At 52.1% G+C, this 27,018-nt stretch overlaps 1 protein-coding gene across 2 annotated transcripts in view; it reads left to right on the plus strand.

The window, feature by feature from the left end:
- Positions 1-761: 761 nt before the first annotated feature.
- The window catches only part of RAP1GAP2 (RAP1 GTPase activating protein 2), a 201,896-nt gene continuing 175,639 nt past the window's right edge, over positions 762-27,018 (plus strand). Inside the window, exons 1-2 of one of the 2 annotated variants that reach the window (XM_061390696.1) lie at positions 762-839; positions 21,749-21,784. In XM_061390696.1, coding sequence (XP_061246680.1) covers positions 21,762-21,784 — 23 coding nt within the window. In that variant the 5' untranslated portion in view covers positions 762-839; positions 21,749-21,761. Of the gene's footprint in view, positions 840-18,455; positions 18,591-21,748; positions 21,785-27,018 lie in introns of those variants that run through there. The other variant, XM_061390694.1, reaches the window with a different exon arrangement.

Consider the following 27,018-nt stretch of genomic DNA (forward strand, 5'->3'; position numbering starts at 1 on the left):
TGTGCAGCGAATGAATGAAAGCTCCAGGCTGCCAGGTCCAAGGCAGAGGCAGTTTTAAGGACTCCGGCAGTCCTTGAAACCTCCCACTTCCAAATCCAGAGAGCACTGCACCCCCTCCCCAGTCCCGCCGCACGCAGAGCTGGGGAGAACCCCAGTGTCTTCCCGCAGATCTTTCCCCATTTCCATTCCCCACCCGCCCGGGGCCCCATCCCCCAGGAACTTCTGCGGGCAGGTGGGCTGTCCCCTTCTCCGCTCCCCTGGGTCCCTTGGGCGCGCCTGCCCCGCCCGGCGCCTTTGTTCCGAGGAGCCGCCTCGGGCAGTCCCCTGGCGGCAGCGACGCGAGCATCCCCGGCGCCGCACCCGGGACTCGCCGTACCCACCCCCACCGCCCCCGTGCCCTCTCCGGCCCAGCGTGCCCGCCCCTCCATCTCCCTCCCATTCTCCCGCAGCTACGCGGCTGCGGCGCCGGGCGAACTGAGTGGGCATCGCCGGGAACTGGGCGCGGACCCCGGCGGCGGCGTCGCGGAGGGCAGCAGGAGGGCCCCGCCTGGGCCAGGCGCGGGCTTGCGGGCGGCGAGTGCGCGGCTCCGGCGGTGGGGCGCGCCCGCCAGGTGTGCGGGCGGCGGCGGCGGCGGGTCGCGGGAGCCGCTTTGTGCCGCGGCCGGGGTGCGCGCGCGCGCGCCGCGGTGACGGTGCGCGCGGCGGGGCGGGCGGCCGGGGGAGCCCGCCGCCGAGGAGGAGGGGGCTGGCGGCCGGATGGAGACGGGGGACGCCGCCGCGACAGACTGCTGCCGTTCCGTCCACGTCGAGCAGTGAGCCCGCGGGCGCCGGCGTCGCAGGTCAGAGGGGCTGGGGCTGGGTGGCGACCCCGTAGTTAGCGGGGATCAGAACGCGGGTCTTGGGTGGGACTGGACCCAGGGTGGAATTGGGGTGTATGTGGTGAGGGCAAATGCGTGTGTCTGCAGAGAGCTCAGCTCGTGTGGACGTGAGTGAGCTCTGTGCTGCGATTCCACGGAGCAGTTCAGCGTAATGGGTTGTTTGGGAAGTGGGGTGACTGTCCTCAGACACCCTACCGGTGGGGCATGGCGCACACACGTCTGGGGTGTCTCTGCGGTGAGGGAGACGTCAGCCCAGGCTCTGTCAAAGTCTCTGGCTGGAGAATGACCAAGGTGGAGGTCAGAGCTGGGGTGTTTACAGGTGGTGGTGGTGAAAGGAAAAAGCCAGGACCTCCAGGAAGGACCCTGGAGCTAGGCTGAGTTGGTTTGTTGTTGTTGTTTTTTTTTTCCTCCTAAAGGACATAAACCCCACCCCGGCCTCACTCCAACCTGTGCCTGTTGCAGGGAGGGGAGCCAGGACGGTGGGGGCGCTGTCTGAGAGGCCTCTGTGGACCTTTGGAGCAGGGCTGGGCTCCAGCGTAATGCTCACCTTTGGAGGCCCTGAGTGATGAGTGTGGGGGTGCCTGCCCTGGGTGGGGGTCCGGGGCACACTATGAGTCCTGACCTGGGAGCTGGTTGAGGAGGACACCCTTCTTTCTCTCCGTCTGTGTGGCTCCTCTACACCCTACTTAACAGACCAAAGGGCATTTATATGCAAGTGGGGTTTGGGGTCTGAATGCTGGGATCTGTCTCTGTTGAGTGGCCCCCAATGGAGCAGCCTCCGTAGAGAATAATAGGGTTGTCCTGGGCTGGGCTCCAGGGCTCTCTGATTCTTTTCATGCTTGATGACCCTGGGGCGGTCCCTTAAGCCCCACGGGCCTCAGTTTCCCACGGAGAAGGGAGAAGGCACCCGTTCCCCCCTCCCCTGGTCTTCCTGCTGCAGAGTAAGGAGTAAACAGAGAGCTCGCCCAGCTGCGGAGGAGTCAGGAGGCAAAGAGTGACTCAGGGCATGTGAGGTCTCCATCAGTGATTTCCCCCAGGAAAGTCCCCGCACATCTTTGAGAGGTGGGCAGCAGTTGGGGGGGTGTTCTTCCCTCATCTCCAAGCAAGTGTGTTGGATATTCTGAGTTCTGGAGTGGGGCAGGGTGGGTGTCTTATAGATCCAGCTGCTCAGGCTTCCAAAAGCTACCTCAGGTTCCTTCTCCTTTCTAAGATGTTGAGAATTGTGGAGGGATTGGATGGGATGGGGGCTTGGAGTCACCGAATTTCTGGGCAGAGGCAGATGCTAAAGTTGAGTAGGCGTGGGCACATCTGGCTGGGATTCCCACTCAGCCCGCTTAGCCCAGGGTGTTGGGTGATTTGTTGGGAGGTGGCCTCAGTTCCGGGCTTCCCAGATGGCGCTAGTGGTAAAGAACCCGCCTCTCAATACAGATGTCCGAGATATGGGTTCGATCCCTGGGTCTGGAAGATCCCCTGGAATAGGAAATGGCAACCCACTCCAGTGTTCTTGCCTGGAGAATCCCATCGACAGAGGAGCCTGGTGCGCTACAGTCCATGGGGTCCCAAACAGTCAGACACGACTTAAGCGACCTAGTACACATATGCACGGCCTCAGTTCCAGAGAAGAAGACCCTCCTGCCACAGGCACCCTTGCCACCCCCCACCCCTTCCCATGGCCAGGTCTGGATCAAGTGTGGCTGAGTCACTGTGGTTCAGAATGACTTGAACCTTAAGGGACGGGGACGTTGGCATGGATGGTGGTGGCAGCAGCAGACAAGGCTGTGTTGTGACTCAGACTTGGGTTGAATCCCAGCTCCACCTCTCAACTCTCTCTCTGTGTCTCCACCTGTGTTTTCCCAAAGCAGAACTGGAGGATGCATGCTTTTAATTTTCCCACTGCTCTCTCCTGGGAGGTCTCCCCAGGACCATGCATTTCAGAACTGCCCTGTTGGGGAGAGAAACAGGAAAGTGTTCATCCATCAGCTCTGTCCCGACCATAGGCGTTAAGTCCCGCATGCTTCCAGGCTGCACATGTGAAGCCCCAGCAGGTTCGTGTGGGCATCCCACACTGTGGCTTCAGAGAAGATCCCAGAGTCCTTGAGGAAGCCTTGCCACGTGGCGCCGTAGGCTGTTGCTCGAAGCCTGCAGGAACCGGTCATTGCAGAAGTGACTGGAGTAAGACATGGGACCGAGATGGTTTGAAGTACTCTTTGAGGTGTCAGACACTGTGTGACTCTGGGCAAATTTCCAATCTTCTCTCCGCCTCAGTTTTCTTCTCTGGGGTTGTAGGTATTTACTAAATTTTTGAACATGGCAATGGGTCCGTAGCGAGGGCTCCATGATGGAATATTTCTGTGTATTTGGGAAGACAGTATGTTCTAGATGGTTCACATAGTCATCACTTAAAGTGGTGAAGGAGGTTGGATTAGGTGACCTCTAAAGACCCCCATCCTGGTCAGAGAATCTGGGACTCAGGGGTCTGGCCCCTGACCTGGTCAGTTCTTCCTGGAATGTGGCGCAGTCTCCCAGACCCCTGCATGGTTCTGCTCTGCATTCTGTGAGTTGGAGGCAATATGCCGGTTGCTCAGACGTGCCTTTCCCAGTGCTCTGTCCAGTCTAGCACATGGGAGCCCCGAGGGTGGGCAGAGGGGGCGAGGGGAACAAGCATCTCAGAAGCAGGTGGTTGAAGGAGGGGTGGCAGGCGGGTGGATGCTGGCGTTTGGAGTTGGCAGATGGTCGTGGGCACTGGTCTGGGCTACAGTCAGTGGGGAGGAGAGGGCACAGGGGTGGGGGAGGGTGAGAGAAAATGGAAAACGGGAAGGGCGGGGAGAACGAATTGGCAGAGGGCAACCCAGAGTGATGGAGGAACCAGGGCTGTGGGGCAAGTTGGGCAACCTTGGTGCCCAGGGATTGGGGGTGTGTGGAGTGGCAGGGACAGGCTGGGCTGGCGGGAGAGCAGTGGGGTGCTATGGCACTGGTTGAGGATTAGTTGGGGGCCCTCTGGCATAAGCCAGGGCAGGTATCATATTTCAGGGAACAGCACCTATAAGCCCCCTCCTCCTCCTTGCTCCAGTGCATCTGCCTCTGCTTCCTGGGCCACCACCCACGTTGGCAGGTGAGGCGCTGTCTGCAAACACTTGGGTCCCGTTGTGAGCCATGATTGGAGAAGGCAAGGATGTGCCTCTGCCAAGGCCTGTTGCCATGGTACCATGGTGACCCTTGTCTCCCGGTCCTCTCCCATCTCTGAGCAACGTGGCCCTCCCCAGGGGGAGGTCGTACAGTAGGGAAGGTGTCCGGCTGCCTCTGACTTACGCAGGGGCTGCTCAGGCTGGCCACACGACGGTCATGGTGCCCAACTTTCTGCCTTCAGGCAAGGTCACACCCAGCCTAGGGTGGGCGGTTGCAACAGCCACTGTCTTCACTTACAATCATTTAAAGACTCCTCTACAGTTTGGGGTTCCTCTTATTTTTAACAAGTTTAGTTTAAAAACAAAGTCAGTAATGCCAGCCTATCCATTTCTGCCCCCCCCCATTAAAATATGTTTATTTATTTATTTGGCTGCACGGCGTGTGGGATCTACGTTGCAGCATGCTGGATCTAGTTCCTGGACCAGGGCCCCCCTGCACTGGGAGTGCAGAGTCCTAGCCACTGGGCCAGCAGGGAGGTCCCATGTCCTCCCCTTTTAAAGAGCCAGATGACACTCTCTTCTTGCCCACCCCTTTTCAATGCTTTGGTGCTTCTCTAGAGGGAAGTTTTGCATCAAGTCTGCCACGCTACACTTTTTTGTTTGTTTTTTGCTCTGTTTGCCACCATCCTTGAGTAGATTCCACTCCACCTGCTCAAGAGTGCAAACCAGCTGTTGGGGCTCCCAAGGCAGGTGGGACACCAAGGCAAGGACTGAACTCTGGGGAACCTGGCCTGAGACCAGGCCTGGGTTCTGAGTTTGCAACTTGCTCTCTGGGCCAGCGGGGGTTCCACCTCTTTCCCTAATTCAGATCCAGGGCTGTCCGCCTCCTTCCCGGATCATGCTGGGTGTGTGAGCTGGGCCCTGCCAGGCCTGGCTCAGCAGATGGCATTGGATCTGGGCACCCGGGGGACCCTGCCAATTAGATGACTGGTGGTGAGCAAGACCTAGAGGGGAGTGACAGGCATTCAGGCACGGTGAGGTCCACCTGTATGTATGTGCACGTCTGTGCATGTGGGTCCCTGGAGGGCATGTTGCTGGATTGCCATGTCTGCACATCTCTGTGATTAAGCAGTGCTCCTCTGAGCTTGTGTCTGTGTGCACTGCTGTGTGCTCTGACTTATTCGTGTTCTTTCTCTGGGGATGTGAGCTGGCCACCCACCCAGTGCTCTCCAGGTCCTTGGGGCTGTGCCTGTCTGATGGCAAGTGGTGTTTTACCCAGCAGGACTTCCCAGTCCCCTGAGGTTCCTGCGTCTTCTGCCCTGCCCAGCTCTCCGGCATTCCTGTCCCGGTCTCCCTCCCTATGCCTTGAGGAGGTTGCTTCTCCCCCACTGGCCATGTGGCTGCCCACTGCTGTTCAGGCGGGGCTTGTCATGAGACAGCCGGTCCAATTTCCAGCCCCATCCTTTAAGCTCTGAGTTGAGGATGATGGCTGGGTGAGCCCTGGGTGGAGGAGATGAGTCAGACTGGCTGCAGCGGGTGGGGGGAAGCTAGGCTGGGTGTCAGCATCTTCAGGCAGGGGTGTGCACCCTGCGTCTACTTGACCCATCCTCAGTGGCTTGGCCACCAGTGCAGCAGTGGGAGGGTCCGTCCACCTCCCCTGCTCGTATTGTCTTCCCTTGGAGCCATGCCTGGCAGTGTCTGATGGGGAGCAGAATGGTCTCTGGGGCTCCAGGCAGCCCACCAGTAGCCTTGGCCTTAGCATAATCACTGAAATTTATGGAGCTCCTCTTCCTGTGCCAGGCCCTGGTCATACGTCATGATCCATGTTTTAGCTCACTGGCTCCTCAGCGCAATCCTATGAGGTGGGTTCTGAAAGCATCCCCATCTTATGAGGAAGTGGTGGCTCAGAGACGCTGGATCACTTCTGCAAGGTCACACAGCTAGGAAATAGTGTAGCCAGGACTGTTCTTTTTTTTTTTTTTAATTTCTTTATTTATTTATTGGCTGTACTGGGTCTTCCTCTGCTGTGCGGGCTTTTCTCTGGTTGAGGCCAGCAGGGGCCACTCTCTAGTTGTGATGCACAGGCTTCTCACTGAGGTGGCTTCTCTTGTTGAGGAGCACAGGCTCTAGAGTGCACAGACTTGAGCATGCGGGCTTCTGTAGTTGTGGTTCCCAGGATCTAGAGCACAGGCTCAACAGTCGTGGCACATGGGCTTAGCTGCTCCAAGGCATGTGGGATCCTCCCAGACCAGGGATCAAACCCATGTCTCCTGCATTGGCAGGCGGATTCTTTACCACTGAGCCATCAAGGAAGCCCCGGGTCTGTTCTTGACACTTGCTGCTGTCCCCTCCGCTCTTCACAAAGCTATGTCCGTCTCATCCTTACAGTCTCCCCTTCAGAGAGGTCAACTCAGATCATCCCCTCTAAACAGGGCTCTCCACCCACCCAGTCCCCTTTGGATCGCATCATCCTATATAAATACCTGTGTAACGTTATCCCTCTCTGGTACTCCACTCCCCTGCCCTCCCAGGGCAGGGATTTGTCTGTCTTGTTCACTGGAATACCCTCCACACTAGTGGAGAGTCTGGAACACAGTGGGGATGTAGTAAACATGGGATGAATGGGTGAATGAATGAACATGACCGTATGTCTGACTCCAGACCTAAGCTCTGTACCCCTTCTCTATGCTGTCTCTCACTGCAGGGTGGCCGGGTGCACAGCCCTGGAGCCAGCTCGCTTGGTTCCCTGTTCTGGTTATCTAGTGCTGCTTAATAAACCATCCAGAAGCTTATGACCTGAAACAACAGCGATGCGTATTGTGCTCATGAATCTGCAGTTTGGGCAGGGATTGAAGGGAGACCTGTATCTGCTCTGCCATCATCTTCTGGGGCTGGAATTGTCTGAAGGCTCAGTGACTCACATGTCTGGCCTTTGATCCTGGCTGTTGGCCTGAGGTCTTGGTTCCTCGCTACACAGGTTTCTCTGTGTGCTAGACTGAGCTTCCTCACAGTGTGGTGGCTGAATTAAGGGGCAAGAAAGAGCCTCTGTGCTTACTTGCTCACTCATGTCTGACTCTTTGCAACCCTATGGACTGTAGCCCGCCAGGTACCTCTGTCCATGGGAATTCTCCAGACAAGAATACTGCAGTGGATTTCCATGCCCTTCTCCAGGGAATCTTCCCAATCCAGGGATCGAACCTGGGTCTCCCACATTGCAGGCGGATTCTGTACTGTCTGAGACACCAGGGAAGCCCAGGAAAGGACAGCAGCAAGTGTCAAGAACAGATCCGGGGCTTCCCTGGTGGCTCAGAGGTAAAGAATCTGCCTGCCAATGGAGGAGACAGGTTTGATCCCTCGTCTGGGAGGATCCCACATGCCTTTTCACCTTTTGTCATCTGGCCTTGGAAATGATGCAACATCACTTCTGCCAGAGTCGCAGATCCACATGGATGCTAGAGGAGGGGGAACATATACACCATCACTTAGTGGAGGAGTGTTACCATCACGGGGTAAGAAGAGCATGTGGGATGGGGGGTATATTATGGGATGGACAGTCTGCCACAGTCGCTTCTTTGGAGTATAATCTTGAGCACATTACTCAGTCTCTCTGTGTCCATTTCTTCATCTTTAAAATGGGGACACCATCAGTATGTATTGGGCTATTTCATACTCACTGGGCTATTTCTTTGGCGGTGACTCTACTCGGGAAGATCCCCTGGAGGAGGAAGTGGCAACCCACTCCAGTATTCTTGCCTGGAAGATTCCATGGACAGAGGGGCCTGGCAGGCTACAGTCCATGGGGTCGCACACAGTTGGACACAGTGGAGCGTGCAGGCACGTGCACTTCCAGCCACAGATCCCCTTGGCCTCAGATGAGACATTGGTCCAGGTTTTCACTGAGCTGCACGATCCAGCCCCAATCCCACCCCCAACTCTCATGTAATACAGGAGGCACCTACCTGTGAAGTGTCCTTCTGAGGGCAGGGCCAGTGGTGGGGAAAGAAGAGGGGACCCTGAGAGGAGTAGGCCTTTTCTGTCTCTGTTTATTATGTGAGTCTAAGTCAGCCCTGCTCCCTTCAAAGGGGCAAGGGACAGGGTTGGTGGAGGTGCCATGAAGCCAGGGCTCCAGCAGGGTTTCCCCTGGGCTTGGAGGCACAGATCCCACAAGGAACCCCTTCTTTATCCGGGGAAGTCAGGATAAATGCACATGCTGGCTTTGAGCTGCAGGTCATTTTTTTAAAGTATCAGAGAGAGCTCACTCCTCTTGCCTGTCCTCCACCTGGCTGCCTCTGCCTGAGTCACTGTTCATCTGTCTGAAGAGGGACTCCCACCCAGCTTGCCAACCCTGGGGATCTCAGGGTTTGCTCATCCTGGCCTGAGCTGGGGCTGCTCCTCAGCTGGGCATTGGCAGGGGGCCAGGGAGAGTCTCGGGCTTTGCTGGTGCTCAGCCTGGCTGTATCTCGCATCAAGCACTGCCCTCACTTTCGGTGGAAATGGCAGAATTGTTAAAAGCAGGGGCTCTGGGTTTGAATTCTGCTACAGCCGCTTATGGGTCCTGTGACCTTGGGCATGTCCCTTAACCTTTAAAAAAATTATTTTATAGAAATTTATTTATTTATTGTTCTGGGTCTTTGTTGCTGTGTGGGCTTTTCTCTATTTGCAGAAAGCTGGGGCTACTCTCCATTTGTGGTGGGCAGGCTTCTCATTGCGGTGACTTCTCTTATTGTGGAGCAAAGGCTCTGGGCGCATGGGGTTCAGTAGTTGTGCTTCCTGGGCTCTATAGGCTTACAGGCTCAACAGTTGTGGCACACAGGCTTAGTTGCCCTGTGGCATGTAGGATCTTCCTAGATCGGGGACTGAACCTGTGTCTCCTGCATTGGCAAGCGGATTCTTTACCACTGAGCCACCAATATTTTTATTATTATTATTATTTAAAAAATATTTTTACTTATTTGACTGTGCCAGGTCTTAGTTGCGGCAGTCTGGATTTTTACTTGTGGCATTCAGACTCTTACCTGCAGCGCGTGGGATCTCACTGCCTGACCAGGGATCAAACCAGGGCTCCCTGCATTGGGAGCATGGAGTCTTAGCCACTGGACTACTAGGGAAGTCCAATCTTAATCTTTCTGAGGCTCCAGGATGGAGGACATGATTGTGGTAAGGAGTAAATGAAATAAAAAGGTATGGCATAACTTGTTCACGGGAGATTCTCAAGAAATGTTGGCAGTTATTCTTTATAGGTGGACAAAGTGAGGCGACAGGAGTCTGCGTGATTTCCCCACAGCTACATTTACAGTCAGAATCCGGGCTGGGACCCATGTGTTCTGACAGCAGGTGGTTGCTGCTTGTCTCCTGCGATACAGAGAATTCCTCCATCCCTCCATCCCTTTTGCCTGAGGCGATATGGCTCCCATCCTAGAAGCAAGAAGCCGGATGCCCACTTTTGCTCCTTGCACTACCCAGACTTGCCTGTAGAGGGTGCTGACACCCACCTTCTCACCCATTTTGGAAGGGAAGCAGCCAGGTGAGGCTCTGCAGTAGAAGGGGGAGGGTGGGAAGTGACCCAGCAGAATAGGGGAGAGCCAAGAGCTGCCTTTGCCATCTCCTTTAGGGAGAATGCCCCTCAGACAGCTCCTAGTGCCCAAGCTTTCCTGTAGATAACTCCAAGGGCCACCAAAGATAAAGGGAGTATCTTACTGGGTTTCATTCCAGTGTTTCTCACCGGATTAGAATCATTTGGGGGAGTTTGTTAAAGATGCAGATTCCAGAACGATGTTCCCATCCCAGAACAATGGGATCCGAATTTTAGCCATTGTACTGGCTAACAGGTCTACAGATCTGTGCCAGGCACTGATTTGAAGGCTTACCACGCATTAACTCATATACCTCTCCCAAGAGCCTGATGAGGTAGGTACCATTAATATCCCCATTTTATAGATGGGGAGTCTGCTCTGAGGCACAGTGAGGTTGAGAAACTTGCCCAAGTTCACACTGCTTGCAAGCCTCAGGGCTGGGGTTTGACCCTATGCTATTCAAGCCCCAGGTGGTTCTCACACCCATAGCATGGGAGAACCACTATTTTATTAATAGAACACAGGGCCCGTCCGCTTTCTTGTTTCCTTTTGCTACCTTTTATATGTCATTATTTTAAATAACATTTATTGTGTTTTTCTCACTATAAAGCAAAACCTGCTTATTTAAGAAAACTTAGCAAGTTTAGGAAAGCACAAAGAAGGGGGAAAAAAATCATGATTTTTTAATCTCACCTCCTGAACAACAGCTTCCCTAGTGGCTCAGCAGTAAAGGATCCACCTGCCAATGCAAGAGACTCTGGTTTGATCCCTGGGTGGGGAACATCCCCTGGAGAAGGAAATGGCATCCCACTCCAGTATTCTTGCCTGGAGAATCCCATGGACAGAGGAGCCTGGCAGGCTACAGTCCATGGGGTCGCAAAGAGTCAGACACATCTTATCAACTAAACAACAGCACCAACTTGAAAACCATGATTCTGAGCGTGTTAGCCTGTTTTATCCTCTTCAGAGACTTACTGCAACTTGCTTGCCTGGTATCACATGGGCAGCTATACCCCAGTGTCTTTGGGGGATTGCTTCCAGGACTCCCCACCCATCTCCATAGAGAGGTGGATAGACTCTGTGGACTCTATGGATAGACTGGTCTCTTCAACCAGTCCTGGACCAGAAGTTGTCTAGGCATATGCAAGCATTTACATATTTATTTAAACTAAGGGGATCCTGTTACATGAGCTGTTGGGTATCTTTTTGTTTGTTTAGTTTTTAGGATATCTTTATGTAGTAACATATAAATCCTACCTCCCTCTTCATGGCTGCATAGTGTTCTATCGTGTGCTTGTTCCACAATATAGTGAAATAATGGTATTTACATTATTAATTCTATTTGCTATTATAAACGATGATACGGTTAACATCTGTGTGCATAGTTCTTGTCAACTTATATGAATTTACCAGTGAGATAAATCTCCCACCCCATAGGGTACCAAAACCCTGCGATGCTAAGTCTCTTATATAAAATGGTGTAGTATTTGCATATAGCTTCTGTCATTCTCCTGTATAGTTTATTTTTTTAAATTAAAAACTTAAAGATTGTACTCCATTTAAATTTATTATGTAGTTTGTACCTCTTAATCCCCTACTCCTGCCTTGCCCCCTACCACCTTCCCTCTGCCCTCTGGTATCTACTGGTTTGTTCTCTACATCTCCGAGTCTGTTTCTGTTTTGTTATATTCATTCCTTTGTTTTGTTTTTAGATTTGGAGTATAAATGGTAACAGTCTGTCTCTGTCTGACTTGTTTCACTAAGTGTAATACCTTCCAGGTCTACCCAAGTTGCAGCAAATGGCAACATTTCATTGTTTTTTATGTCTGAGTAGTACACTACTTCTTCTTTATCCATTCTTCTGTTGATGGTCATTTAGGTCTCTCATATACTTTAGATCATCTCTAGATTACTTATACTACCTAATACAATGTAAGGGCTTCCCTGGTGGTTTAGACAGTAAAGAATCTGCCTGTGATGCGGGAGCCCTGGGTTCAATCCCTGGGTCGGGAAGATCCTGTGGAGGAGGGCGTGACAACCCACTCCAGTATTCTTGCCTGGAGAGTCCCATGGACAGGGAAGCCTGGTGGGCTACAGTCCACAGGGTTGCAAAGAGATGGACACGACTGAGCGACTAAGCACAAGCCCAGAATACAATGTAAATGCTATGTAAATGGTGGCCAACAACATGGCAAATTCAAGTTTTGCTTTTTGGCCAAATTCAAGTTTTGCTTTTTGGCATTTTATGGAAACGTTTTTTCCCACATTTTTCCCATCTAATTTTTATTGGCTGAGTTGAGCTGTATTGCTGAGCGGTGTTGTCTTTCTCTCGCCTGTTCCTACTGTTGGAAATTTAGATCACCCCCAGCGTTTCGTAGTTATGGTAGCAATTAGCTTGAGACCCTCAAAAGTACAACTTGGCACACAGCTCTGATTTTTTCCCCCTTTGGTATTTCTAGGTCAAAAGGCATGCATTTTTTTAAAGCTACTTATTGAAGCATAATATACCTAGAGAGTAGTGCGCATATAAATATGCAGATGCCCAAACTGACCCTGATCTGCATTTTGGAAGCTTCTTGGCATGTACGTAAGGACTCCGATGTGTGCTGTCAAATTTCCCCCAGAAAAGTGGTATATTGGTCTTGTTGGAGTTTTCTTACTTGAGATGGAGACACAAACGCTTTGCTTAAAAGCAGAGTGGATGGGAAATTCCTTGGTGGTCCAGGGGTTAGGACTCTGTGCTCTTACTGCTGAGGGCCCCGGTTTGTGGTTGATGAACTAAGATCCCACAGGCTGAATGGCACAGCCCAAAACAAAGCAATCAAATAAAAAACAACAACCCAGAGTGCGTGGAAGAACCATGTGGAGTCAGACTCTGAGAGACCTGGGTTCCCCCTCTCTGGGGTAAGACAGGCTTATCATCAGGGTAACAGACTTATGTTCAGGGTAGAAGAGGCAATCTCAGGTCTGGGATCAGCGGTCAGTTTGAGCTCTAAATAGCTTAAGAAGGTTTTAAAGAAATCAGCTTTTGTAGCTTCCACCCCTCCCCTCCTCCTCCTCTTCTTCATCTTCTTTCTTCTTAGCAAACCATCTGTTTAACACTTTTCCTTTAAATTATTACATGTTCTTGATAAAAAAAAAATCAAACAGCACAGAAGGACATAAAGTGAAAAGTTCCTACCCCCCAGATTTCCAATTCCAGTTGCATTCAACCAGTCCTGGACCAGAAGTTGTGTAGGCATATGCAAGCATTTACATATTTATTTAAACTAAGGGGATCCTGTTACATGAGCTGTTGGGTATCTTTTTGTTTGTTTAGTTTTTAGGATATCTTTATGTAGTAATATATAAATCCTACCGCCCTCTTCATGGCTGCATAGTGTTCCATGGTGTGCTTGTTCCACAATATAGTGAAATAATGGTTATTTATGTTACTAATTCTATTTGCTGTTATAAACAATGATACAGTTAACATCTGTGTACATAGGTCTTGTCAACTTATATGAGTTTACCAGTGAGATAAATCTCTAAAAACAAAATAATTGGCACGAACAGTGTGTGCACTTAAAATTTTGATAGATCTTGGCTTTTTCATGGTGGCCCACTGGCTAAGACTCTGTGCTCCCAATGCAGGGGGCCTGGGTTCAATCCCTGATCAGGAAACTAGATCTCACATTGCTACAACTAAGATCAAAGATTCTGCGTGCCACAACTAAGACTTCATGCAGCCAAATTAAAAAAAAAAAAAGATAAGTCTTGCCAAATATCTACACACTAATGATGGGGTGCCTGTTTCCTTATATCCTCACACTATCATTATTAATTTTTTTAACCTTTCTTATCTGATGGGTAAGTGTGTTAGTTCCTCAGTCACATCTGACTCTTTGCGACCCCATGGATTATAGCCTGTCAGGTTCCTCTGTCAATGGAATTCTCCAAGCAAGAATTCTGGAGTGGGTTGCCATTCCATTTTCCAGGGGATCTTCCCAACCCAAGGATCAAACCTGGGTCTCCCACATTGCAGGCTGATACCTTATTATTATTTAAAAATAATTTGAAATAATGGCACATGTTTCAGCTTCTCCAGTCCCCAGTCACGTTGCTGGGAGTTCTCTTGATAGACTGGATTACAGAACAAATCAGAGTAAATTGCACAGTCGTCGCATGTCAGGGTCCCGCCCTTGGAACCCAGCTTTCACAACCACTCCTCTTGTAATTCTTTTGGTCATCGTCTTGCTTTTCAGAACTTGTGCAATGGGAAATTCAGTCTAACCCTTGAGACAGGGTGAGGGGGAGGTGACCAGGGCACTGTAAATCACCAAGCGGATGTGAGAGGTTTAATCTTCATCCCAAGGCGTACATGCCCAACCCAGTGTGGGTCTGCTGGCTCCAAATGCCATGGCGCCCTGTTCTCCTGGGGACCAGAGTGTCCTTCTGTCGTTGTGCTTTGTCCTTACCTGTGGCTTATAAAGAAAGCAGAGGCTCACCAGGTGAACTGAAGCCTTCTAAGAGCATGCGACTTGCTCGAGGTGATTCAGTGGTCGAGCCAGGAGGAGAGCTGAGCACTGCGGGCTCAGTACTGATGCCAGCTTACGCTGTCTGGAGTAGGGGAGGATCCAGGCCGAATGATCTAGTGCCTGCTTCTCTAGGAGCATCTGTTTCCTTGGCTTCCTGTAACTGCCTCATCCCCACGCCTGGGAAAGGAGCTGCTTCATCTTTCAGCTCCCGCTGGTGGCTGAGAGGACAAGTGGAGGAAACCACACTGTCTCACCCTTCCCTCCTGCCTGAGGACCTGCAGACAGGATGGAGGGGCTGTTGGCAGGGCCTGGGGCTGCCTTTCCTCCTCTGATCCGGGCCAGTTTTCTCAGCTCCGAGTTTCTCTAAAGCCCAGAGAACTGGGTGGATTCCCTGGAGCCCTGTCCCAGGGCTGGGACTCTGGCTGGGACTTGCCTCCTCAGCTGGACTGGAAACACCCACAGGCTCCCACCAGGGAAGCCAGGGCCTTGGGTCTTGGTGATCCAAAGTGGGCCCTTCCTCTGTGGAAGGGTGAGGAAGCAACCTTAGGAGAGAAGGACTTGGGTGTGTGTTCTTTCCTGCTTCATTGTTGTTTCTTCGCAGCTGTTGAGATGAGTCTTGCTTGCAGGGCCTTAGTTTCCCCATCTGTAAAATGGGCTCTGCACGAACTGGGTATTTCTATAAGTTCCCAGAGTCATGGGGGCAGGTTTGATTTGCTGATGCAGATCATTGTGCAGGACAGCGGCTGAGAACTTGGGCTCTGGAGTCAGACCCAGCTCTGTTACCATCGCGCTGGTTCCTTAACCTCTCTGTGCCTCCGTGTCCCCTACTGTAAAATGGGGAGAAAGTGGTGTCATCTCAGAAGCAGTGGTGAGATGGAAAGGTCAGTGCTGGCCTACAGTCAGTTCAGACCCAGCACTGCCCCAGCGCCCCTTTCCCGGTCACTTGTCCTCATCTACCCTCCTGACTGCCCACATGCTGAGTCAGCAGTGGTTTGGGAGGAAGCTGGGTTGTGCTCGGTGAGGCAGGAGGGTTGGGCCTGGCACGCGGAGTGCTTCTCTTTTCTCTCGACTCACAGTCCTTCTCAGGGAGCCATGGGCCCCTTATTGCCCACCTCCACCCAGAAGAAAAACCGAGGGGTCAGAGCAGGGGCAGCAGGAGGCTGAGAGAGACCAAAGGAGAAGGTGGAATCCTAATAATACATGTAACAGCTCCGGGAATGGTATGGGAGCCCTGGGCTGTGTTAATGTTTATAATCTTGTGAGGTTGGTGGCAGCCATCCCCTATTGTTCAGTTGCTAAGTTATGTCTGACTCCTGGCGACCCCATGGACGCAGCACGCCAGCCTTCCCTGTCCTCCACTATCTCCTGGTGTTTTCTCATATTCATGTCCATTGAGTCATTGGTGCCATCCAACCATCTCATCCTCTGCTGCCCTCTTCTCCTTTTGCCCTCCATCTTTCCCAGCATCAGGATCTTTTCCAATGAGTCGGCTCTTCACATCAGGTGGCCAAAGTATTGGAGCTTCAGCTTTAGCATTAGTCCTTCCAATGAATATTCAGGGTTGATTTCTTTTCAAATTGACTGGTTTGATCTCCTTGCAGTCCAAGAGACTCTTCTCCAGCACCACAGTTTGAAGGCATCAATTCTTTGGCACTTATCTCCTATTAGGGAGGAGGAAACTGAGGCCTAGAGAGGTTAGGTAAGTTGCTGGAGGTCACACAGCTCCAAAGCTTGGGAACCTGAGCGCTGAGGAGAGGAGAGTGGATGAGGCTCTAGAATGGCTCTCACCTCCCTCCCGAGCTTATGGGGTAAAATTAAAAGCTATCTGGGAACTTTGCTTCCCTCTGTCTGGGCCCTGGGGGGCGAGGAGGGCACAGGTCCTTCTGGACTCTCAAGTTCAAGTCCAGACTGTGAGTTCTGCGCCCCTTCTTGCTGATGCAGCCTGGCCATTGCTGCTCCTTCGCTAGGTGTCTGAAACCCACGATTCCAGGTCTTTTGTGATTGCCGTGCAAGATGGGAGAATCCAACCTGGTCTTGAAATGCTCCTCCCTGCCTGGTCCTTGGGCTGCCCTTGTGATCTTCAAATGCTTGGACCTAGGCCTGTGTCCCTTCTGGGTCTGTGAATACTTGGCCCAAGTAGTCTCCTACCTGGGTGATAACCTGGGTGTCTGCAGACTGTAGGGGCCTGAATGAGAGCATCTCTCAGCCGTGTCTTCCCTGGAATACATTGACACACAGCACACATGGCACATATGCATACTGATAAGGGTAGATAAGATGGGGGCGGAAGTGTCCACACTTGCTGTGACGGCAGCCCCAGCTCTCTCTCTCTCACGCGAAAACACATCAGATGCTGTGCTCCAATGATGGGCTCGCCAGGAACTCCCTCTAACTGCTAAAGTAAGTACTTTGCAAAAGGAATTTTGTTATTATTATTAGTCACCCCACATGACTCCTGGGCCAAGGCTGTGAGTTGCATCTGGGGCTCCATCCTGTGGTTCAGCAACCCTAGGGAGGAGAGCAGGGAAGCATTCTGGGAGCGAGTCAGGGTGGGTTTGCTTAGGTCTCCTGTCCACTCCTGAACCAGGAGGATGAAGCCGTGGTTGGCCTGGCCTGGACCGGTGTTCCCCCCAGAAGCTGATGGAGCACAGAGCTGTCTTGCTCAGAGAGACACCTACTGGATGCAAGACAGGCAGGACCCAAGGTGTCCTTAGTACCTGCTGAGTGTCTCCTGAGTCTGGGTGGGTGCGGTAGGGATGACAGATCTGGGTGTGGAGTGGACGTCCAATGGGAAGCCAGTGGTCTGTGCAACCCTAGAAGGTGAACCACATGATTCTTCCTTTCCTGGTGAAGGTGGGGGTAGAGGGTGCAGCCTGAACCAAGGCCCACCAGGCTCCTGCTGAGCAGCCCACTGCCTCGGAGCAGAGGACCCCACACTGGGCACTCCCAGCCCTGGACTGGGCTGGCCCCTCTGCTGTCCCCAAAGGTCTGAGGCCCCTTCTTGCCTTGCCTGCAGACGAGGAGTCAAGAAAATAAAAATGCCTGTGCCCTCTGTCTACGACCTGGGCATAGCCCTCTGGCCCCATAGCACAGACTCCCAGCTCTGGGGAAGGGGGGCCAATGGGAGAGGCCATTGCTTGGTGGAGGGGGCCTGGCAGCCCGTCTGTGACCCTCTACCCTTCCAAGGTGGAGCTAGTGGTAAAGAACCTGTCTGCCAATGCTGGAGACCTAGGAGATGCAGGTTCGATCCCTGAGTTGGGAAGATCCCCTGGAGGAGGGCATGGCCACCCACTCTAGTATTCTTGCCTGGAGAATCCCATGGACAGAGGAGCCTGGTGGGCTGTAGTCCATAGGGTCGCAGAGAGTCGGACACGACTGAATGACTGAGCGTGCACCCTAGGCTGCTGCAGTGTGTGTGCCACGCCCTTCTACGGGGCTCTCATGAGTGAGCGCCTGCCGTGCACCAGGCAGGGTCAGCCCTGGTGCAGACGGAGATGAGGACTCACTCGCTTGTGGTTCCAGAGGGAAAAGCAGAGACAGGGCGCCACCCGCCACCTCCGCCACTGTCCGCAGGAGCTCGGCACTGCTGGCCTCTGTCTCGATGCTCCAGGGCGGCGTCTGAGCAGCACAGACCTGTGCCTGTGTAAGTGAGGGTGCTGGTAGGAGTGTGTGTGTGATCTGAGTGTGTGCCTGGGTGTGTTTGTACGGGGAGTTGTGTGTGCCTGAGGTGTACACACGGGTGTTTTTGTCTGCATGCACCTGCATATGAGTGTGCAGTACCCGTGTGCACATGTATGTGGATGTCTGTTGACGTCTGTGAGCATGTGTGTGCCAGTGTGTACCTGTGGGTCCTGTATGTACCTATGTGCTCACGTGTGTGTGTGCCCTGGGCCCACGTGGGTGTACGTATACTGTGTCCACATGTGTGCAAGTGTGATCACAGGTGTGGGGCTGGTTTATCTGGTAGGGTGAAGTGGAAAGGCCAAGGTCCCACCTCTGGCAGCCCCCGGGAGTCAGGGGGTGCCCCCCATCTGCAGGGCTCCCAGCTGGGTCTCTGTCCCCCCACCCCCACCCACCCAGGCACAATCATGGGAATCCTCAGCCTCTGTGGGTTCCAGGAAGCCTGGGAGGTGTGGGGCAGAGCTGCCAACTTGGGCTGTGGTGCAATCTGCCAGCCGAGCCCCTTCCGGAGCTGTGGGTTCCTCCGGGTGAGGGGAAGCTGCCCTCTGCGACCTCCCCTGCCTGTCTTGGTGCGTCCTGGGGGCCAGGACACACCTCCCACCCCACGGCCTCACCCACAGGAAGCCGGGTTGGGGGGCAGGCGATGGGGGAGGTGCCACAGTGGGTGCCCCGCCCCTCGTGGGAGGCAGTGGACCCCGCTGCTCCCAGGCTGCGGCAGTCCTGCCAACAGCTCCGGGGACATCGCTGGACCAGGCGCCCCTCGGCCACAACCATGTTTGGCAGGAAGCGCAGTGTCTCCTTTGGGGGCTTCGGATGGTGGGTAACAGATGGGAGGGCTGGGGAAGGAGTGGAAGGGAACTTGGCCGTGAAGCCTGGTTGAGCCTGTGGCTGGGACCTGGTCGGTACTGCGAGGGTGGGGAGGGGGTACTTTCAGATTGCCTGGGCCGGATGGAGATGGAAGATCCTGGGGGGATGGGGGGCATCAGACACCAGGCTTTTCCTCACTGTCCCTTGGGTACAATCTTCGAGGGAATTCAGAGGTCGGAGCTGGAGTGTGACTCTGTGGCTCATGAACATGTGTGTCTGTGTCATGCATCTCATCACCTGTGATGACTGCGAACATGTGTGTGTATCTGAGACTATGTGTGTAGGTGAGCATGTCTGACTGGGTGTGAGGTGTGTGCCTGGCCGGGTGGGTATGCCTGCGTGTGTGACCCTGTGTGCCCTTTGTTTCTGGGTGCACCTCTGAGCTTCTGGACCTGCTCGTGTTCTTGTCTGTGCACGTGTGTTATGTTCCCGTCTGGGTCATCTTTGTGACTTCGCTGCAGGGAGAGTGCAGGCCTTTGGGCGGCCTCCTCTGGGCAGGGGTGAGGGGTGAGCCCAGAGCCGGCAGCAGGCTTGCCTCCAAGGGCCCGCCCCCTCCCTCCCCTGCAGCCAATCCTAGCTCTGTCCGAGCCTCAGCAGCTGGTTCTGTGCTCTGACCTCTCCCCTCACCCTCTGTGCCCACCTTTTGCCCCTGAAGTTTCTGTCTGAGACCCGGGAGAGGCTCTTTTCCTCTCTGTAGGGCCAGAAAGTGGGGGAAACTGAGGTCAAAGACTTGTCTCTGGCCACCAGCTGCTGGCAGCTTCTCCTCCGCTGGGGAGCCGGGTCTAGTGGTTTTCATTATCGGTTTCCTTTCAGCTTCTAGGCTGGGAGCGCTGTCAGAAAAGAGGTTCCCAGTGCTGGGGTGGGAGGAGGGTGGCCAGGGCTGTCCTGGTGTGGAAGCTGGGTGGCCCGTGGTTGGGGGCATGAGCGGTGAGGGAGAGTGGGAGGAAGCACAGGGGCTCCCAGACATGGAACGGCAGGGCCTCCAGGTGGGGCTGGGGGGTTAGAGTGGACATTGCGCCGGGATGGCTGCTAGCAGGGAGGAGATGCTGCAGTTGGTTGAGGGCTAAATTACAGATTCCTGGAACCCTGGTCCACCCCAGACAGTATAGAGAATCTCGGGGGTCGTATTTTCAGAGCTCTGTTGGATGCTGGGGTGAGTGTCCACTAGCTCTGGGGTGGACCAGGTGATGTGAATGAATGGCAGTGGGGCGGTGGAGGAATCTGGGGGCCTTGGTTTCCTGAAAGGGAAAAGCTCAGTTGTCACGGCTGCCCTATCTCCCCATCTCAACCCTGCCAGACCATCGGCCCCGCCCTTGGAGGCCACACCCCAGCGTGGGAACTCTATTGCCCGAGTAGGTGTGGATGTGGGTGCAGGGACCAAGCTGCTGTGGCCCAGAGTGTGACCCAGAGTGTTGGCGGTTGAGGGGAGTGAGAGGGCGCCATGCTAGGAGCCCAGGGTTAAGGTGCTGCTGCACTTTTGCTCTTTGAGGAACCCAGATGGGACACTTCCGCTCTCCGGATCTCCGTTTCCCCCCTGTATAAGTGGGGAGTTTCTGCCTTACCCACAACACAAGGATGTTGTAAAGGAGGAAAAGAGATTCCTTGAGGAAATGTAAAATCTAAGGGCTTACGGGTCGGGGTTGCAGTTGGGTCGCTGTGGATGACAGATATTCCAGCAGAATGCAAGGATCTGCTTCCTGGGTCCACCTTACTCCTATTTGGTGGGTGGGATGGGAGAGGAGGAGGGTCTGCATTCCAGAGGTGGGAATGAGACCCTTGGGGACCCCGTGGAAGCCCCGAGGAAGGGGCCCAGGAGGCATGTGCAGAAGAAGCTGGGAGGAGGGACCTGGGCTAGGAACCTCGGGTGTGGCTTGTTTTGCTGTCGGGAACTGAGACCCGAAGGTGCTGGGAGTTTACTCAGAGTGAAAGGACCCCGCCCCCAGCTCCAGGGCTTGGTGCTGACTTGAGATTTCTGGGGCAGCTCTGCGTCCTCACCATGTGGCCCCTGACACCTGTCCCCTCCCCCTGCTGACCCCAATCATTGTGTAGATGGGAAGCTTGTGGCAGAGCTGAGCTGCTGGACAGGGGTGGCTGTAAGAACTTTCCAGGGTCTCTAGCTTGGTGGCACTAATAGTGATGATTGGTGATGGTTGGATGGCATCATTGACTCAATGGATATGAGTTTGAGCAAACTCCAGGAGGTGGTGAAGGACAGGGAAGCCTAGCTCGGTGCAGTCCTTGGGGTCGCAAAGAGTCGGGCATAGTGACTGAACGCCGGAAGAATAACCATGGTGATGATAACATGGGGCAGTGGTGACACTGATGGTGATGTGACACTGGTGTTTGTGACCCCTAAACAAGAGGAGACACAGACGGTGGGAATCTCACCTCCCTTTCTGTCTCTGGAGAGAGGAAGGGGCCTCTTTTACCAGCCATAAGGGCTGGCATATGCAGAGGGTAAAAATAGAAGCCTCAAAGCCCTGCCTTGTCTTCCAGCGAGGGTGGGCGCAGGCTGGGCGGAGTTGCTGGCTGCGGGGACCGTCTGCCACAAACGTGATCTGCTCTGAGCTCCTGTGCCTGACAGATCCCACCCGCCACTCGCCCTGCAGCTTGCTGTCAGGTTCTGTCCCGGGAGTGGCTTGTGCCTCCTTGTGGGGTAGTGGTAGCTCCCTGAGGAGGAGGGTCCCTGGCGCTGGAGGTTGTGGCATCTTTCTAAAGCAGAAATATCCATGCATCGATTGTCTAGCTGCTGTGACCCATCCCCCACCCCCCGAGGCTGGGTTGCAGAGTCCTCTAGTGGAGTGTGGGTTGCAAAGGGAGATGACATTCAAAGTGGTTAGGATCTGGAATCAGGTACTGGGATCCAGGCTGGACCAGTGATTTTGAGCCGGTTTCCTCATCTCTAAGATAGGGAGAATAACAGGACCCATCTCACTGGGTTATGAGTGGCTTCAGCCCTCCCAGAGCTCCCAGTCCTCCCTTCCCCAGGCTGGAGGAGAACTTCAGCATTGCCCCCTGCAGGGCCCTGTGGGGCCTGTGGTCTGCAGGTGCTAGGTGAGAACCCTCAGCCCCCACACTGACGGAAGCCCTTGCTTTTCTCTTGGCAGGATCGACAAGACCATGCTGGCGAGCCTGAAGGTCAAGTAAGTAGCCACTTCCTGTTATGTAAAGGTCAGAGGTAACGGCAGACAGAGCGGTGCTGGGGCCTTCATTTCCCTCCTGGTTGTGGAAACTCTCTCTGAGTGGGGCTGTTGGATGTCAGATTCTCCATCTCAGTCCAGGGGCTCATGGACTGGGAGGAGGCTGGACTGGGTTTTTGATTCCTGAAATATATGGGAAAAGACAGATGCTGGGAAGAGAGCAGGGGGACCAGCATGGGGAAAATGTGAAATGTGAAAAGCAGTGAAACTTTCAGGCCACAGCTCAAGGGTGTAAGAGAGATAATTGTATTTTCAATCTCTTTAGTTTTTATATGGAGTCCTAGTCCCATGGGGCTGTCTACTGAAATTCCCACCTACTTGGAAAATTGTGCCACACAGTTCTAGGACCTGAAAAAACACCCCAGTGTGTGTGTGTGTGTGTGTGTGTGTGTGGTCAGTTGGTCATTGAGTCATCTGTTACCAGACATCTGTCATCCTGAACAGCCTGGCCTCGGGGGCTGTCTGAGAATTCCAGCACCAGATTCAGGGTCTGGGAATCATCTGCCTCGGTTTACCATGTGTCTAACCATCTGCTGGGGAGCTCTGAGAAAGCACCCCTTTGTCCTAGAACCCCTGACTGATCCTCTCTCATCACCTTGGCTCCTTTTCCCTCCGTGTTTATGGCCAAACATTTTGTCTGCTTCTGGATCCTCTTTCCCCCTTGCATGCCCAGTCGCTCAGTCACATCCGACTCTTTGCAACCCCATGGACTCTAGCCTGCGAAGCTCCTCTGTCCATGGACTTTTCCAGGCAAGAATACTGGAGTGGGTTGCCATTTCCTCCTACAAGGGATCTTCCCAACCCAGGGATTGAACCCGTGTCCTTGTGTCTCCTGCATGGGCAGGCGGATTCTTTACCACTGCACCATCTTGCATGAGATGCTAGGTAAGAAGCTGAGTTACTAAGGGGTGTAGAGTAGTAGGAATGGGCTTTTTTTCAATGCTGTCTTGGGATATCTAATTCAATTTCACAAGCGTTTATTGAGGGCCTGGTTGTTTTAACTAGTAAAGATGATACATGTAACCCAGAAGGGAACCAGTACAAGGCAGAGTGAAGCGCTGGGGGCAAGGACCAGTGCTGAAATTGGGACCTCAGTGGGGTCTCTGGGTACCTGGGGTCTGAGGGCTTAGGCCTTGGGGAGGTGGTGTTGAGAGGATTGTTGGGGATAGCCTGTAGGACCATGTTCCTTCTTATGCTTGGTTAAGAATCTTTTGATTGCAAGAAGCAAAAATCCAGTGTAATATGGTTAAGCAAAAGATGAAATTCACGGAAAAAAATCCCAGGGTGCCTCAGGGAACACTGAGGTGTGGAGCTAGAGCTCAGCAAGACTGAATAGGAACTGGAAATCCATCCCTCAAAATCCGAGCTAACTTCCCTGTGAAAATTGATAAACGGATCCTAAAATTCACATAGAAAATTCAAGGATAGTCTTTTATTTTTTAATTAATTTTAAATTAAAATTTATTTATTTTTGACTGCATCAGGTCTTAGTTGTGGTTCAAGGATAATCTTGAAAAAGAAGAACAAAGTTGGAGAATTATACTTCCTCATTTCAAACTTACTACCAAGTGAAAGTAATCAAGAGAGTTCAGAACTAGCATAAAGATAGACATATTGATCGATGGAATAGAATTCAGAGTCCAGAAATAAACCCTCACATTTGTGGTCAGTTGGTTTTCTTTTTTAAAAAATCCTGATTTATTTATTTTTGGCTATGCTGGGTCTTCGCTGCTGCGTGCAGGCTTTTTCTAGTGGCTGTGAGTGGGGGCTACTCTTGGTTTTGGTGCACGGGCTTCTCACTGCGGTGACTTCTCTTGTTGCAGAGCACGGGCTCGAGGCGTGCGGGCTTCCGTAGTGGTGGCTCGCAGGCTCTAGAGCGCAGGCTCAGGACTTCTGACACATGCGCTTAGTTGCCCCTGGCATGTGGAATTTTCCCAGACCAGGGATAGAACCCATGTGCCCTGCATTGGCTGGTGGATTCTTATCCACTGTACCACCAGAGAAGTCTGTCAGCTGATTTTTTTTTTTTTTTGAATTTACTTGGCTGTGCTGGGTCTTAGCTGTGGCATGTGGGATCTAGTTCCCTGACCAGGGATTGAACCCAGGCCCCCTGCAATGGGAGCACGGAGTCCCCGCCTCTGCACCAGCAGGGAAGTCCCCATCAGTTGATTTTCAACAAGTATGTCATGACAGTTCAATAGAGAAAAATAGTCTTTCAACAAATGGTGTTGGATGATTGATATCTACATGCAAAAGGATGGAACTGAATCCTCCTCTCACACCATATACAAAAATTAACTCAAAATGGATCAGAGACATAAATGTAAGAGCCCAAACTATCAAAGAAAACATAGATGGAAGTCTTTGTGACCTTGGATAAGGCAATGGTTTTTAAGGTATGACACTAAAAGCAGAAGCAGCAAAACCAACAAGAACAGCAAACTGATTGATTTAGCTTCATCAAAATAAAAAAACTTTTGCATCACAAAGAACACCATCAGGAAAGTAAAAAGATAGTGCACAGGATGAGAGGAAATGTTTTCAAATCACGTATGTAATAAGGGACCTATATCTAAAACGTATAAAGAACTCTAGCAACTCAATAATACAAACGCAAAAACAATTTAAAAATGGGCAAAGACTGGAGAGTTCCCTGGTGGCCTAGTGGTTAGGATTCTGGGCTTTCACTGCCGTAGCCTGGGTGCAGTCCCTGGTGGGGAACTGAGATCCTGCAAGCTTCATGGCGTGGTCAGAAAAAAATTAAAAACATGGGCAAAGACTCTGAATAGACATTTTTCCAAAGGAAATATATAAATGGCCAATAAGCAGATGAAAAGATGTTCAATGTCATTAGCCATCAGGAAAATGCAGTCAAAACCACAGTGAGATACTAACTCACCCTCACTAGAATGACTATAATAAAAAAAGACAGATAATGACAAGTGTTTTGTGAGAATGTAGAGAAATCAAAGCCTTATATACTGACGGTGGAAATGTAAAATGTCACAACTGCTTTGAAAAACAGTTTGGCAAATTCAAACTTCGTAGTGACGCAGTGGATTAAGAATCCGCCTGCCAAAGCAGGGGACATGGGTTTGATCCCTGGTCTGGGAAGATTCCACATGCCACGGACGCACTGAGCCCATGAACCGCAACCATATGCTGCAGCTCCTGAAGCCCGTGAGACCTAGAGCCTGCGCTCCGCGACAAGGGAGGCCACTGCTGTGAGAGGCCCGTGTGCCGCTTCTAGAGAGTAACCCCTGCTCTCCACAACTAGAGAAAACCTGTGCGCAGCAAGGAAGACCCAGCATAGCCAAAAACAAATAAATACAGCAGTGTGTGCATGTCAAAAAGAATGTGGTGGTTTCTTAAAAGGGTAAACATAGAATTACCATGTGACCATCAATTCCGTTCTTAAACATACATCCAAGAGAAATGAAAACATATGTCCATACAGAAACTTGTACATGAATGTTCATAGTAGCATTATTAATAATAGCCCAAAGTGGATATAATCCAAATGTTCATCAACAGATGGACGGATAAACAAAATATAGTGTCACCATGCAGTGGTGTATTATTTAGTCATAAAGGGGAATGAAGTAGTGATTCATGCTACAGCATAGATGAACCTTGAAAACATTACATGTGAAAGTTAGTCATAGGAAATCCACATATTTTATTATTAAACTTTTTATTTTGTACTGGAGTATAGCTGATTAACACTTGTGATAGTTTAAGGTGGATGGCGAAGGGACTCAGCCACACACACACTCATGTATCCATTGCCCCCCAAACTCCCCTCCCATCCAGGCTGCCGAGTAACATTGAGCAGAGTTCCCTGTGCTATACAATAGGTCCTTGGGAAACCACATATTATAGAATTCTATTTATGTGAAATGTCTCTATAAGCAAATCCACATGTGCTAAGTTGCTTCGGTCGTGTCCGACTCTTTGCGACCTCATGGACTATAGCCCGCCAGGCTCCTCTGTCCATTCTTCAGGCAAGAATACTGGAGTGGATTGCTATTTCCTTCTCCAAAGAGACAGAAAATAGATTAGTGGTTTCCTAGGGCTGAGGAGGTTGTTGGGAAAATAAGGGGAGTGGATGTACAAATACAGGCTTCTTTTTGGGTGATGAAAGTGTTCTGGAACTAGTTCTTGGTACAGACTCTTGGTTCTTGGTTGCACAAACTTGCGAATATACTAAAAACCCTTGAATTGTACATTTAGAAATGGTAAAAGTGAACGTTGCTCAGTCGTGTCTGACTCTTTGCAACCCCATGGACTATACAGTCCATGGAATTCTCTAGGCCAGAATACTGGAGTGGGTAGCCTTTCCCTTCTCCAGGGGATCTTCCCAACCCAGGGATTGAACCAGGTCTCTTGCATTGCAGGCTGATTCTTTACCAGCTGAGCCACCAGGGAAGCCCAGAAATGGTGAATATAGTAAATAACTACATATAGGAAATAAACTACATCTCAATAAAACTGTTAAAAAAATAAAAGAGGGAATCCGATTGGCCCAGCTTGGTCCAATCAGTTTAGCTGGAGAGATGGGGTTTATGGATAAAACATGGCTGCTGCAGCCACCTCTCCCTGTGGGAAGGGTTAGTTCTCAGAGAAGAAGGGTGAACTGTGGGCTGGATAGGCACCATGGTAGGTTTTATCCAGCCACCCCAATTACCCTTAGGACCAAAAGGAAGATTGGTACCCACTCCCTAATCCTCCTCCCCACTAATACCTAAGATGAAATTCTGCCTGGATGCCCAGGACATGGCTCTGTTTACTGGCAGGTCCTTAGGCTGCCAAGGGCGTGTGCTTGGACTCTGCCAGGTACCCAGGTGCTACCTTCCTTCTGCCTCTGCTGGGTGAGACATCTTTCTCTGCCAGTGCAGCCCATTGGCTTCTCCAGTGAGCACCAGGTACCCCTGGGCTGCAGCCGATGCTCCCAATTTCCTCAGCTCCTCTGCCAGGGACCTGGTGTCCTTGACGTGAAGACAGTCAGCCATGTAACTCCTGAAAGTGTCCCTGAGCTATGCAGCTCTGAAGACAGGGGGTTCTGGCACCACTATTATTGAGCGCTTACTGTATGCTCACTTTATTTCTGTTGCTTATTTGGTTGCACTGGTCAGAGTTGCAGCACGCAGGATCTTCTGTGTGGCATGTGGATCTTT

The sequence above is a fragment of the Bos javanicus genome, chromosome 19, assembly GCF_032452875.1.
Source record: "Bos javanicus breed banteng chromosome 19, ARS-OSU_banteng_1.0, whole genome shotgun sequence".
Taxonomy (NCBI): domain Eukaryota; kingdom Metazoa; phylum Chordata; class Mammalia; order Artiodactyla; family Bovidae; genus Bos; species Bos javanicus.